The sequence below is a fragment of the Neophocaena asiaeorientalis genome, unplaced genomic scaffold, assembly GCF_003031525.2.
Source record: "Neophocaena asiaeorientalis asiaeorientalis breed wild unplaced genomic scaffold, Neophocaena_asiaeorientalis_V1.1 scaffold87, whole genome shotgun sequence".
Lineage (NCBI taxonomy): Eukaryota > Metazoa > Chordata > Mammalia > Artiodactyla > Phocoenidae > Neophocaena > Neophocaena asiaeorientalis.
The window spans coordinates 547,109-559,175 of NW_020175432.1; the positions used below are offsets into that span (position 1 = coordinate 547,109).

Genomic DNA, 12,067 nt, shown 5'->3' on the forward strand with positions numbered 1-12,067 from the left:
GAGGAAGGAAGGAGGAAGGAAGGAAGGCAGGAAGGAAGGAAGGAGGAAGGAAGAAAGGAAAGAAGGAAGGAAGGGAGGAAGGAAGGAAGGAAGGAAGGAAAGAAGGAAGGAAGGAAGGAGGAAGGAAGCAAGGAAGGAAGGAGGAAGGGAGGAAGGAAGGAAGGAAGAGAGGAAGGAAGGAGGAAGGAAGGAAGGCAGGAAGGAAGGAAGGAGGAAGGAAGAAAGGAAAGAAGGAAGGAAGGGAGGAAGGAAGGAAGGAAGGAGGAAGGAAGGAAGGAGGAAGGGAGGAAGGGAGGAAGGAAGGAGGAAGGAAGGAAGGAAGGAAGGAGGAAGGAGGAAGGACATGGATGGTTTTGTGTGGGGAAACAGAAATCCACAGAAGGGAGCTGTAAGGATTCCATGGGTTTTCACAGAACCTGCGGGTCTGTAGGGAGCTGAGACTGGAACTCCATCTCTGACTCCCAGCTTTATGTTGCTTCCCTCTCCCCTTTTATCTTTCACAGTAGACACAGACTGTCCATGGAAGCAGAAAACTGAACAGCAGTCTCAGAATTCCTCCTCCTGGGACTCTCGGAAAAGTCAGAGCATCAGATCTTCCTCTGGGCTGTTCCTCTCATGTACCTGGTCACCGTCTTCGGAAACCTGCTCATCGTCCTGGCCAACATCACAGACACCCACCTCCACACACCCGTGTACTTCTTCCTCTCCAACCTGTCCCTGGTCGACGTCTTCTTGTCTTCCACCACCGTCCCCAAGATGCTGGTGAACCTCTGGACTCAGCCAGGCCATCCCCTTTGTATGCCTTGTCCAGATGTATGCCTTCCACCTGTTCGGGACCATAGACAGCTTCCTCCTGGCCATGATGGCCATTGATAGGTTCATGGCCATTGTCCACCCTCTGTGCTACTTGGCCATCATGAGCCCCCGTGTGTGGGGGCTGCTGGTGGGGGCGCTGTGGCTGATCACCAACCTCCAGTCCCTTGTTTACACCTGCCTCATGGCTCAACTGACCTTCTGTGTCGGCTCTGAAATCCCCCACTTCTTAGGCGACCTCATACCCCTGCCGAAGCTCTCCGGCTCAGACACACACACCAACGAGCCGGTGATCTTTCCTTTTGGCATCATCTTGGGCATCAGCTGCCTTGCATGCATCCTCTTCTCTTATACTTCCATTTTCCAAGCAGTCTTCAAGATCCTTTCTGCTCAGGTCCAATGGAAAGCCTTCTCCACTTGCAGCTCACACCTCACCGTGGTGTCACTATACTATGGCACCATCTTCACTGTGTACCTGCAGCCTGCATCTCCTGCTCCTCCCAGAAGGACAAGGCAGCTGCTCTGCTGTGTGGGGTGGTCATCCCCATGCTGAATCCCTTTATCTACAGCCTAAGGAACAAGGACATGAAGGCAGCCCTGAGGAAGCTGGTCGGCAAAGTAGCCCCCTCTCAGTCCTAGGGCAGAATAGTTGTTTGGCACCTACCATGTTCCAGGACCACTGTTCAGTGCCTGGGACACAGGGATACATCCTATCTCTGCCCTCAAGGCATTCAGAGTCTGCTGGGGGTTAGAGACCTGTCAATAAATAATCACAGAGCAACTTAGTAAATGTGTCATACGAGATGAACGAAGTGCTACCGGAAGGGAATGTGCATTTTCCCCATGGTTTATCTTCCCCCAAAGATCAGAGTAGCAGAGAAGACTTTGGAGTAACCTTAAATTTTCTGGAGTATCAGGCTTATAGTGTTGCTACATGGATAATCCTAGTGGAATGAAAGATTAGCTACACTCATTTTAATATTGATAAAGACAATGTGTATTGGCCACATGTATTACATCACTGTGCTTCCTAAGTGACTTGGGGGAGGACTTTGAGAGGATCTGTTGAGATTAGCTCACTTGCTCTTGGATTCAGCAGCCACCAGCCTCAGTCTCACAGGGGGCCTTGTGGTCCTGACTTTGCACGGGGATAATTGGCGTAAAAAAGCCACCCCATTCCCCGGATTGGGACGTAGGAGATGCTGGCATTTGGATCATGGGTATTGTGATTCAACAGCCTGGCACTGGACCCTGGAGTCTGCATCCTTAACAAGCTCTCCAGGTGGTCCTGAAGCAGGGAGTGTGCAGAGCACAGTGGGAGGACACTGGCCCTGGATTAGCTCCAGAGTCCGTGTATTTCCTGTGATGTCCATCACCTGACTCCAAACCCAAAACGATTCTACCAGTGCTATCAGCAACCAGTGCATGGGGTGGCCTGGAACTCTTGGAGAGTTAGTGGTAGGGGTTGAATTGTGTCCTCCAAAAAAGATAGGTCGAAGTCTAACCTCTAGTACCTCAGGATGTGACCTTATCTGGAAATAGGGTCTTTACTGAGGTGATCAAAGTAAAATGAGGTCATTAGGGTAGCTTCTAATCCAATATGACTGGTGTCCCTATAAAAAGGGAGAATTTGGACACAGACATGCACCTAGAGAGAATACCATCTGAAGATGGAGGCAGAGATCAAGTTGACGCTTCTACAAGCCAAGGAACACCAGAGATTACCAGCAAACCACCAGCAGCTAGGGGAGAGGCAAGGAACAGACTCTCCCTCACAGTTCCCAGAAGGAACCAACTCTGCTGACAACTTTGATATGAGTCTTCTGGCCTCTAGAACTTTAAGAGAATAAATTTCTGTTGCTTAAGCCATGCAGTTTGTGGTAATTTGCTATGGCAGCCCTAACAAACTAATACAGTTTGTTTAGGAAGGGCCAGCGTCATGCAAAGACCATGCCCAGATATATCATCTCAGGTCCATGACCTACCCTGTGTTCTGGTTAAGGGAGTTGCGCTACAACTGGAGAAAAAGCTGAAGAATTCAAGCTGCATGGATTCAATTTCTGGGTCTCAGAATAATGATAATAATGACATCGACAGCTGAGATTTATTATGTGCCCTGTACAGGGCTAAGCCCTTTATATACATTACCTCATTAAATTTTTAACAAAACCCCTACAAGGTAGGTAATATAACTCCTTATTTTGCAGATGAAGAAACTGAAGCTTGAAAAGTGAAGCTGCTAATAAGCCATAGCGAAAATTCAGAGGACCCTTCCCATAGCCCCAGGTCTTAATGACACACAATATTGTCTAGAACTCGGTGCCTAAAGCAGGGGTTTGCAAACTACAGTCCATGGGCCAAATCCATCCAACAGCCTGTGTTTTGTACGGCCTGCAAGTTAAAAATGGTTTTTACATTTTTAAATGGTTGGTAAAAAATTTTTTTTAATTTTTTTTTTTTTTTTTTGGCTGCACCACACGGCATACAGGATCCCAGTGCCCAACCAGGGATCGAACCTGTGCCCATTGCAGTAGAAGCGTGGATTCTTAACCACTGGACCACCAGGAAAGTCCTGGAAATTTTTTTAAAGTAAGACTATATTGTGACAGATTGAAATTATATAAAATACAAATTTTAGAGCCCTTAAATAAAGTTTTATGGGAACACAGCAACACCCATTAGTTTATGTGTCATATATGACTGTTTTCAAGCTACAAGGCAGAGTTGGGTAGTCTTGATAGAGACCCCATGGTGTACAAAATCTAAAATATTTACTATCTGGCCCTTTACAGAAGGATTTGCTGACCTCTTTTCTATAGAAAAAGTGAAGTCTGATACTCAAAGTTGTCCATAAATCAGAGGCATCAATATTATTGGCAGTTTGCTAGAAATGAAGACTCAGACGTCATACCAGACCACTAAATCGTAATTTTAACAACCACAGGGGACTTACATGAGCCTTAATGTTTGAGGATCACCGGGATAGATGGGGGATGGAGGGAAGCTGTAGAGATTTGGAACTTGAATAGGCCATCTGTTCAGGAATATGAGCGAACCATACCTGGGGCATTTTCCGTTTTTCCCTGCCCTAGACAGGGTCCTGGAGAGGATGATGGTCCATGTCAAATGCTTTGAAAGAACTGCAGCTACAGTTGTAGTAAATGGCCATCAGGTGGCGATAGTGCCATTTCACAAAATGGATTAAAAGGGGCTCTTTTTCAGAAACACAGATCCTGGCTGTGATCTGGCCCAGTTCCACCCACCTCCGGTGTAATCATCCCCTGGGAGCGAACAGCACGTGCAACGTTCTCTTGGTGGGACAGAGCCCACAGTGAGGGGAGAGTGAGTGCAGGGAGCTGTGGTCAGACCTCACCACAGGGATTGGACAAAGGGCAGAGGGGACAATGATAAGGGTTAAGCAGGTGTATGGAAGGGCAGGTGTTTCAGAACAAGCCTGCTGCTAAGTTACACCATGGGTTAGGGATGAGCAAACTTTTTCTGTAAAGGACCAGAGAGTAAATATCAGCTTTATGAGACATACAGTCTCTGTTGCAATGACGACTCAGCTCTGAGGCTATAGCGAGGAAGCCACGGTAGAGAGTACATTGAGGAAGGTGCATGGCTGAGCACCCATGAAACTTTATTGACACTGAAACTTGGATTTCATATCATTTTACATATCACAAAATATAGTACTTTTTTTAACCATTGCATTGAAAAATGTATTAGAGTCATCAAAATGATGCAGAAAGATTCTCAACTAATATCTACCTTCTGTGTATTCCTCTTCCCCAAATTGTAGCAATAACATATAGCATGTAGGGGGTTTCGTTTGTTTGTTTGTTTGTTTTTGTGGTACGCGGGCTTCTCACTGTTGTGGCCTCTCCCGTTGTGGAGCACAGGCTCCGGACGCGCAGGCTCAGCGGCCATGGCTCACGGGCCACTCGGCGGCACGTGGGATCTTCCCGGACCGGGACACGAACCCGTGTCCCCTGCATCGGCAGGCGGACTCTCAACCACTGCGTCACCAGGGAAGCCCCGTTTGTTTGTTTTAAAGAAAGTAAAACGTATTGTAGAAATGGATCTGGCTGTTTGGGTTTTAGTGACAGGTATTTGTCCACTCCTTTTCTCCCCTCCCCTCCCCCACCTCAGAAACCCTCCTACATACTTGCCTCTCCTAATATGGCTGGCTACTTTGCAACAGGTGCTCCCGAACATAACAACTACCAAAATATCTTGACTACATCTCACAAAGAGGAAATCGGGAAGAAGGTTCCACCTTCTGTATCAACTGTCTAGGTTCCACGATTACAGAAAAACTCTAGTTAATTTGCGACCCAGAAAATCCTGTCTAAAATCTGCCGTCTAACGTGGGCTTTCTAAAATTATGTCTCACTGGACATGTTAATCCTATGTTTATCACTAAGTCTTCTTTCATGGGCACTAGGTTTGAAAGTCTTAATTACAAAACAAAATTACCAAAAGTAGAATGAAATTTGGTTCGTGAACTGTAGTCTTTGGTTTTCAATCATTTAAAAAATTTAAAAACCGTTCATAGCTCAAGAGCCAGATTTGGCCCTCAGGCCCTACTTGGCAAACCCTTGTATAGACGGATGGGAGTGACAAGCAGCAGGGAGACCAAAAGGGACTAAAAAGTGAGAGGTGAGGCAAGCTGAATCCCAGTATCAGAAAAGAAAGGGATAAACAAAGATGGTGCCACAGGACCTTTACATATGCTGCTCCTGTCTCTCCACTCCCACCTTGAGTTAATGCCTCCCCAGTTTTGATATTTCAATGCAAACCCCACTTTAAGGAAGCCTCCCCTCACCCCCTCCCTATCCCAGCTACGTCAGGTGCTCATTATCCCCTCATTCTCCTCACCATATCAATGATTTTTATGTTCATTTGTGTGACTCTTTGATGAATGTCTATCTCATCCACTTAACGGTGAGCTGAGAGCCAGGGAGCCATACCTCCATGGTTCACAGGGCTCAGCAGCCACTCAAAATTTACTTGTTGAGTGAATTAATGAATGAATGAATGAACAAATGAATGGATGGATGGATGGGTGGATGGAAAGGCAATGTGATGGCAAGACTCTAGGATGTCACGCGAGGTGGTCGGGTAGGCTGGGTTGGAACAGAGATGTCTAACAGTCAATGATAAATTGCTACAGTTGCAATGTAAACTTCCCCTCCACTCTCCCAAACTTCAGTAAAACCCATTCCACACCCAGGGGCCTTGGGTTAGTGGGTTTCTGATGAAATCAAGGAGAGGAGGAAGTGCCTCATCCTATAGACCAGGAACACTGAGCTTACAGTGAAAGTATTTAATTCAGCAACAACAGGGGATCATGAGAAAATAATCATCTAGAGATCTGCCAAAATCTCAACAAAGATGTTGGAAGAGGTTATCTAGATCTGAAGGAGAAGAATGACCCTGGACAGTATGAAAGTACAATAACATTTCTTTCTCTCCATATGGGATTTTATTTGGTATTTAAAGCAGTTTTAGAGATTCATATACTGAGGATCATAGAGGGAAAGTGACTGCCCCAAGGTCACATGCTGGATTAGGGTGGGGTGGGGAGGAATTCCAATCCAACCTGGTATGACCCTAAAACCTGATCCCTCCCTCCACCATGATGCTGGATGGCCTCTGAGGTGGGTGACTTTCCCAAGATCATGCTGCAGCTTGGAACAGTTCAAGTTGTGCCCATGTGAGGTTCTGGGGGACAAAACGTACCACCAGAGTGGGTAGAAAGCCATTTCCAACAAGACGTGAGGAAGGATTCAGTAAGGCTTGAGCCCAAGATCTTGGAAAGGGAGCTCCTACTTCCAAATGTACATTTGCCAGAGGTTTGGGGAGTCACTTCCTTCTCTACGAATCTGTGTAGTGGGAGGTCTCCAAGACCACACTCAGGTTCAATGATTCACTAGAAGGACTCACAGAACTCAGCAAAGTTGTTATATTCATGGTTTATTACAGGGAAAGGATACAGATTAAACTCAGCAAAGGTAAAAGGCACATGGAGCAGGGTCCAAGAGAGACCAGGCACAAGCTTCCAGTTGTCCCCTCCCTGTGGTATCACGTGGACAGTGCTTAATTCTCCCAGCAATAATGTGTGACAACACACACAGTGTACTGCCAACCAGGGTAGCTCCCTTGAGTCTTGGTGCCCAGGATTTTCACTGGGGTTGGCCACTGTTTTAGTTTCCTAGGGCTGCCATAACAACACACCACAGATTAGGTGGCTTTAACAACAGAAATTTATTTTCTCACAGTTCTGGAGGCTGGCAGTCTGAGATCCAAGTGTCATAGATGGCCATCTTCTCCCTGTCTCTTCCCATCATCTTCCCTCTGTGTGCACACATGTCTGTGTCCAAATTTCTTCTTCTTAGGATGGCAGTCATATTGGATTAAAGACTTCATTTTTATTTAATCACATGTTTAAAGACTCTATCTCTGGGACTTCCCTGGTAGTGCAGTGGTTAAGAATCCACCTACCAATGCAGGGTACATGGGTTCAATCCCTGGTCTGGGAAGATCCCACATGCCATGGAGCAACAAAGCCCATGTGCCACAACTACTGAGCCTGCACTCTAGAGCCCACAAGACACAACTACTGAAGCCCATGTGCTGCAACTACTGAAGCCCACACGCCTAGAACCTGTGCTCCGCAACGAGAGAAGCCACCGCAATGAGAAGCCCACACACCGCAACAAAGAGTAGGCCCTGCTCACTGCAACTAGAGGAAGCCCGTGTGCAGCAACAAAGACCCATTGCAGCCAAAAAATTTTTTTTAATTTTTAAAAAGACTCTATCTTCAAATACAGTCACAGTCTAAAGTACTGGGGGGTTAAGACTTCAACATATGAATTGGGAGGGGCACACAATTCAGCCCATAACAGCCACATGCATGGCTCACCTTAGTTAGTCTCTGGCCCCTCCAGAGGTTAAAATGATACAGTGTGGCCCAATGCCCCCACTATAAATCTCACTGTTAGCATAAATTAACGGGCATGGCCCCCAGGTATACAAAGAGATTCTTACCAGGTAGGATACTCCAGAGGCTTACAGGCTACATCCCAGGAGCCAGTCAAGGGCCAGACCTTTCTTTGGAATGTGCAGGAGAGCCCGAGACCTCGGAGGGAGGAGGGAGGAGCTAAAGAATGACATGAGGTCTCTGCCTGGCCCTTGCCCACCCCAGGCTTCTTGTCCCCATTTGATCGGCCACTCTTATCCAGGTTGCCTCCTTACCTCTGGGACAACCAGCATCTGGGAGGCCCTGGTGGCCACGCTAACACCCCCAGGCACTGCAAGCTGGGCACTAGGGCAGCTCTTGACATGGCTGCAGGTAGCTAATTGCCAAATGTGTGCCAGGGCCTGCGCAGAGGCCTTGCCAGCAAGAAAGCCCAGCAGAGCTAATAAAAGGGAGGTACTGCGTGTGCAACAGGGGGCCCTGCTGTACCTCAGCTTCAGCTCCACAGCTGCCTGGCAGGTCTTTTCCAAGGGCCATTGGGAGGCTCTGGCCAAGATATGCCGCCCCTCTGACTGCCTCCCAGGTGATACCACATCCTGCCTCAGGAAGATGCCTCATGGTAACTCAACCACCCTCTGTCCCTCTAGTTCCTCAGTGCCACCACAGTGGACATCTCTGGGCAGCCACCTCTTCCCTGGTGCCTCTGAGGACGGACTCCCCACCAAGGAGGACTGTGCAGGCTGCTGCAATTGCCTCATCCTGGAAGATAACAGATATATGTGAGCCTCCAGTGTGGGGACAACTGGAATAAAAACAGGAGGTGGAGGAGACTCCCCATAACCAGCTCCATCTTCCATTTCCCAGGAACGAAGGACCTCCAGAGAGGTAGCAGATGGGGGAATTAGCCCACAGACACATGTCCCATTCCCAACACCTCCTATTCCCATAACCTTGATAACAGGGGGAGTTATTCTTCCCTTTGGATGGGTGAGGAAACTGAGGCCTAGAGAGAATGTCTTCATTTGGTGGTTCCCAGAAGCTGATCCTGAGATAAGTATTCAAGGGCAAGTAGTTTATTTGGAAAGTAATATAGGAAATGCTGAAAGGGAGGTGGAGAAGTGAGACAGGGAAGGGAAGGGAATCAGTAAAGAGTGCATTGATATGCAAGTTTCCACTGGGGGCAGCTGGAACTCAATCCCATGGGGACCTCTGAGAATCAGTGTGGAAAACACACCTTAGTCACTCCATACAAGGGATGAGGAAGCTAGGGTACTTATCCACCAACTTCCATTGTCTGCCACAGAGGTGTAGAGCTCCACTCAAACCTGACCTACCCCCCTGCCTGCATTTCAACAAATCCCTGTATCTGCTGGGGGCTGATTTATCCATCAAGAATCATAAGCATAGCACATAAGCCAACAATGTGAATATTTGGAGGAAAGAATACACATACACACACACTCCAAAATCCAAACAGCAACTAGCAAAATTCAGATGAATAATTGTACAAACTTCACAAAGTGTGAAATTTAGCATTCATAATCATTGTATACAGTCTGTAGATCATTTGTTCTCACTTATCAAGAATTTCTGATTGCTGAGAAAGAATCATTGCCAACTGTGAATTAAATGAGCTACATGTAGCCAAATAAATGCAACAGGAAAAGTACAGAAACCCTGTCAAAGGGTTTACCAAAAACATAACAAATATTGATGTGACCTGTGAGCGTTCTTCAATCATCTGACATGATATGGGTGGGGCCAAGGGCTGCTCTCACCCCTACATTGGTCTCTAGCTCCTCTGAGTTAGAGTACCCCAAAGTACACTAGTCCTACAGCCCTTCCCCTCAACTTGTGAAGAGGTGTTGTCTTGACCCCCGACCACTCTCTCCACTGTCGGCAGTTGCCTCAAAGGCATCTGGGCAGGGATCTGATGGTGTGCACTCCACTCTCAACCTGACTCCTCCTCCCAAACACACACATCCAAGAAAAATTAGGGACTTCCCTGTTGGTGCAGTGGTTAAGAATCTGCCTGCCAATGCAGGGGACACAGGTTCGAACCCTGGTCTGGGAAGATCCACATGCCATAGGGCAACTAAGCCCATGTGCCACAACTACTGAGCCTGCACTCTAGAGCCCACAAGCCACAGCTCCTGAGCCTGCATGCCACAACTACTGAAGCCTGCGTGCCTAGAGCCTATGCTCCATAACAAGAGAAGCCACCACAACAAGAAGCCTGTGTGCCACAACGAAGAGTAGTCCCCACTCGCCACAACTAGAGAAAGCCCGCATGCAGCAATGAAGACCCAACACAGCCAAAAATAAATAAATTTATTTTTAAAAATTGTTAAGAAAAATTAACAGAGCCTGAGACCTGTGGGACACCATCAACCATACCATTATATGCGTAACAGGAATCCCAGAAGGAGAGAAGAGAAAGGGACAGAAAAAATAGTTGAAGAAATAATGGCCCCAAAATTGCCCAACGTTGATGAAAGACATGAATCTACACATCCAAGAATCTCAATGATCTCAAAGTAGGATAAGCACAGAGATCTGCACCAAGACATATTATCACCACACACACACAACCTCCTCTGTACAGGCCTCCATCACCTGGCACCTGATCTCCCACCTGAACATTCAGCAGTGAATAAGACAGACAAGTATTACGTGGTCAGCCCCAGTCTGAACAAGGAGACAGATAAACTAACACAAATCACTGAACTATAAAGTTCAAGCTGTGGCAAGTGTTAGAAGAAATGAAATGCAGTGATGTAATAATGACTGGACAGTGGTAGGTGGTCAGGGAGGGGAGGGCCTCCCAAGGAAGTGCCATTGGACCTAAAGGATGAGAAAAAGGCAGCTTCAAATGAACTAGTGTTTTCCAGGCAGCGGGAACTGCAAGTGCAAAGGGACTGGGGCAGGAACAGTTTGATGTGAAGGAGAATCGGAGAGGAGGTCATGGGGGGCCATGAGGACAACAAAGGATATGAGGCCAGAAGTCTTGTTGTGGCTGGATTTTATTTGTGGGAATCTGGATTTTATTTTAGGTGGGGTGAGCAGTTATGGAAAGACTGTTCAGCAGGGATGTGCTATGATCTGATTTCAGGTTTTTAAGTCCACTCTGGGCACAGCATGGAGAATGGAATATAGGAGTGAGGCAGGTTAAATTTTCCAAAATGGCCACAATAATATCTCCCACCCCACATTCTCTTGCACAAAGAATGTTACAAGGTCACCTTGACACACCACCCATTCACAGAGGTGGAGTCTATGTTCCTTTCCCTTGAATCTGGTGCGGGAAGTAACACAGTGTGACATTCCAAGCTGGATCAGAAAAGATAATGTAGCTTCTGCCTTTTACTTTTTTTTTTTTTTTTTTTTTTGCGGTACGCGGGCCTCTCACTGTTGTGGCCTCTCCCGTTGCGGAGCACAGGCTCTGGACGCGCAGGCTCAGCGGCCATGGCTCACGGGCCTAACCGCTCTGCGACATGTGGGTTCTTCCCGGACCGGGGCACGAACCTATGTCCCCTGCATCGCCAGGCGGACTCTCAACCACTGCGCCACCAGGGAAGCCCTGCCTTGTTCATTTTTGAAGCCCTGGGTGGCTATGTAAGAATCCCAACTACCCTGACTACTGACCTGCTAGGCCTGTGGAGGTGCCCTAGTCCACAGCCCCTGCAGAGGTCCCAGCCCACACCTGGCATCAACTGCAAGTGAACATGCCTCCAGATGATTCTGGCCCCTCATTTGTTGAACCACCCCTAAGCCTCTAAGTCTTTCCAACTGAGGAGTAGAAACAATCAACGTCAGCTCTGCCCTGCCCCAATTCCTGACCCACAGCATCTGTGAGCATCATGAAACGGCTGTTTGGGATGGTTTGTTAAAGAGCAGTAGTAACTGGAATTGGGGGGAAAGGGGAGTGGAGAACTGGGTGGAGGAGGGAGGCACCAGAGTGGCATCCGGGAAACTAAGGAAGAGGGGGTGTCATCAAAACGAGTGGTGCCAGGGCTTGCACCAGGCTGGAGCAGTGGATGGGAGGAAAGAGAAGGGATTTGTTCAGGATGCATTTTGGAAGTAAACCCCAGAGAACTTTCTGTAGGCGATCACCAACGGAGGGTGGATAATAGGAAAGACTAGGGCCCGCGACTGCGCCCAGATATTCAGAGCTGGAGCCCAGGAAGGTAGCACAGAGCCCCCGTTCCCGCCCCCTCCCGGCCCGGGCGACTGACTACATCTCCCAGCATCGCTCGCTCAGGCCGCGGGAAG

At 47.8% G+C, this 12,067-nt stretch overlaps 1 protein-coding gene across 1 annotated transcript; it reads left to right on the forward strand.

Moving 5' to 3' along the window:
* Nucleotides 1-519: 519 nt before the first annotated feature.
* OR1I1 (olfactory receptor family 1 subfamily I member 1) lies at nucleotides 520-1,599 on the forward strand. The gene is given in 5 exon segments (XM_024767460.1): nucleotides 520-779; nucleotides 781-1,304; nucleotides 1,307-1,443; nucleotides 1,445-1,529; nucleotides 1,532-1,599. Coding segments are annotated over 5 exon segments (1,074 nt in total).
* The last annotated feature ends 10,468 nt before the right edge of the window (nucleotides 1,600-12,067 follow it).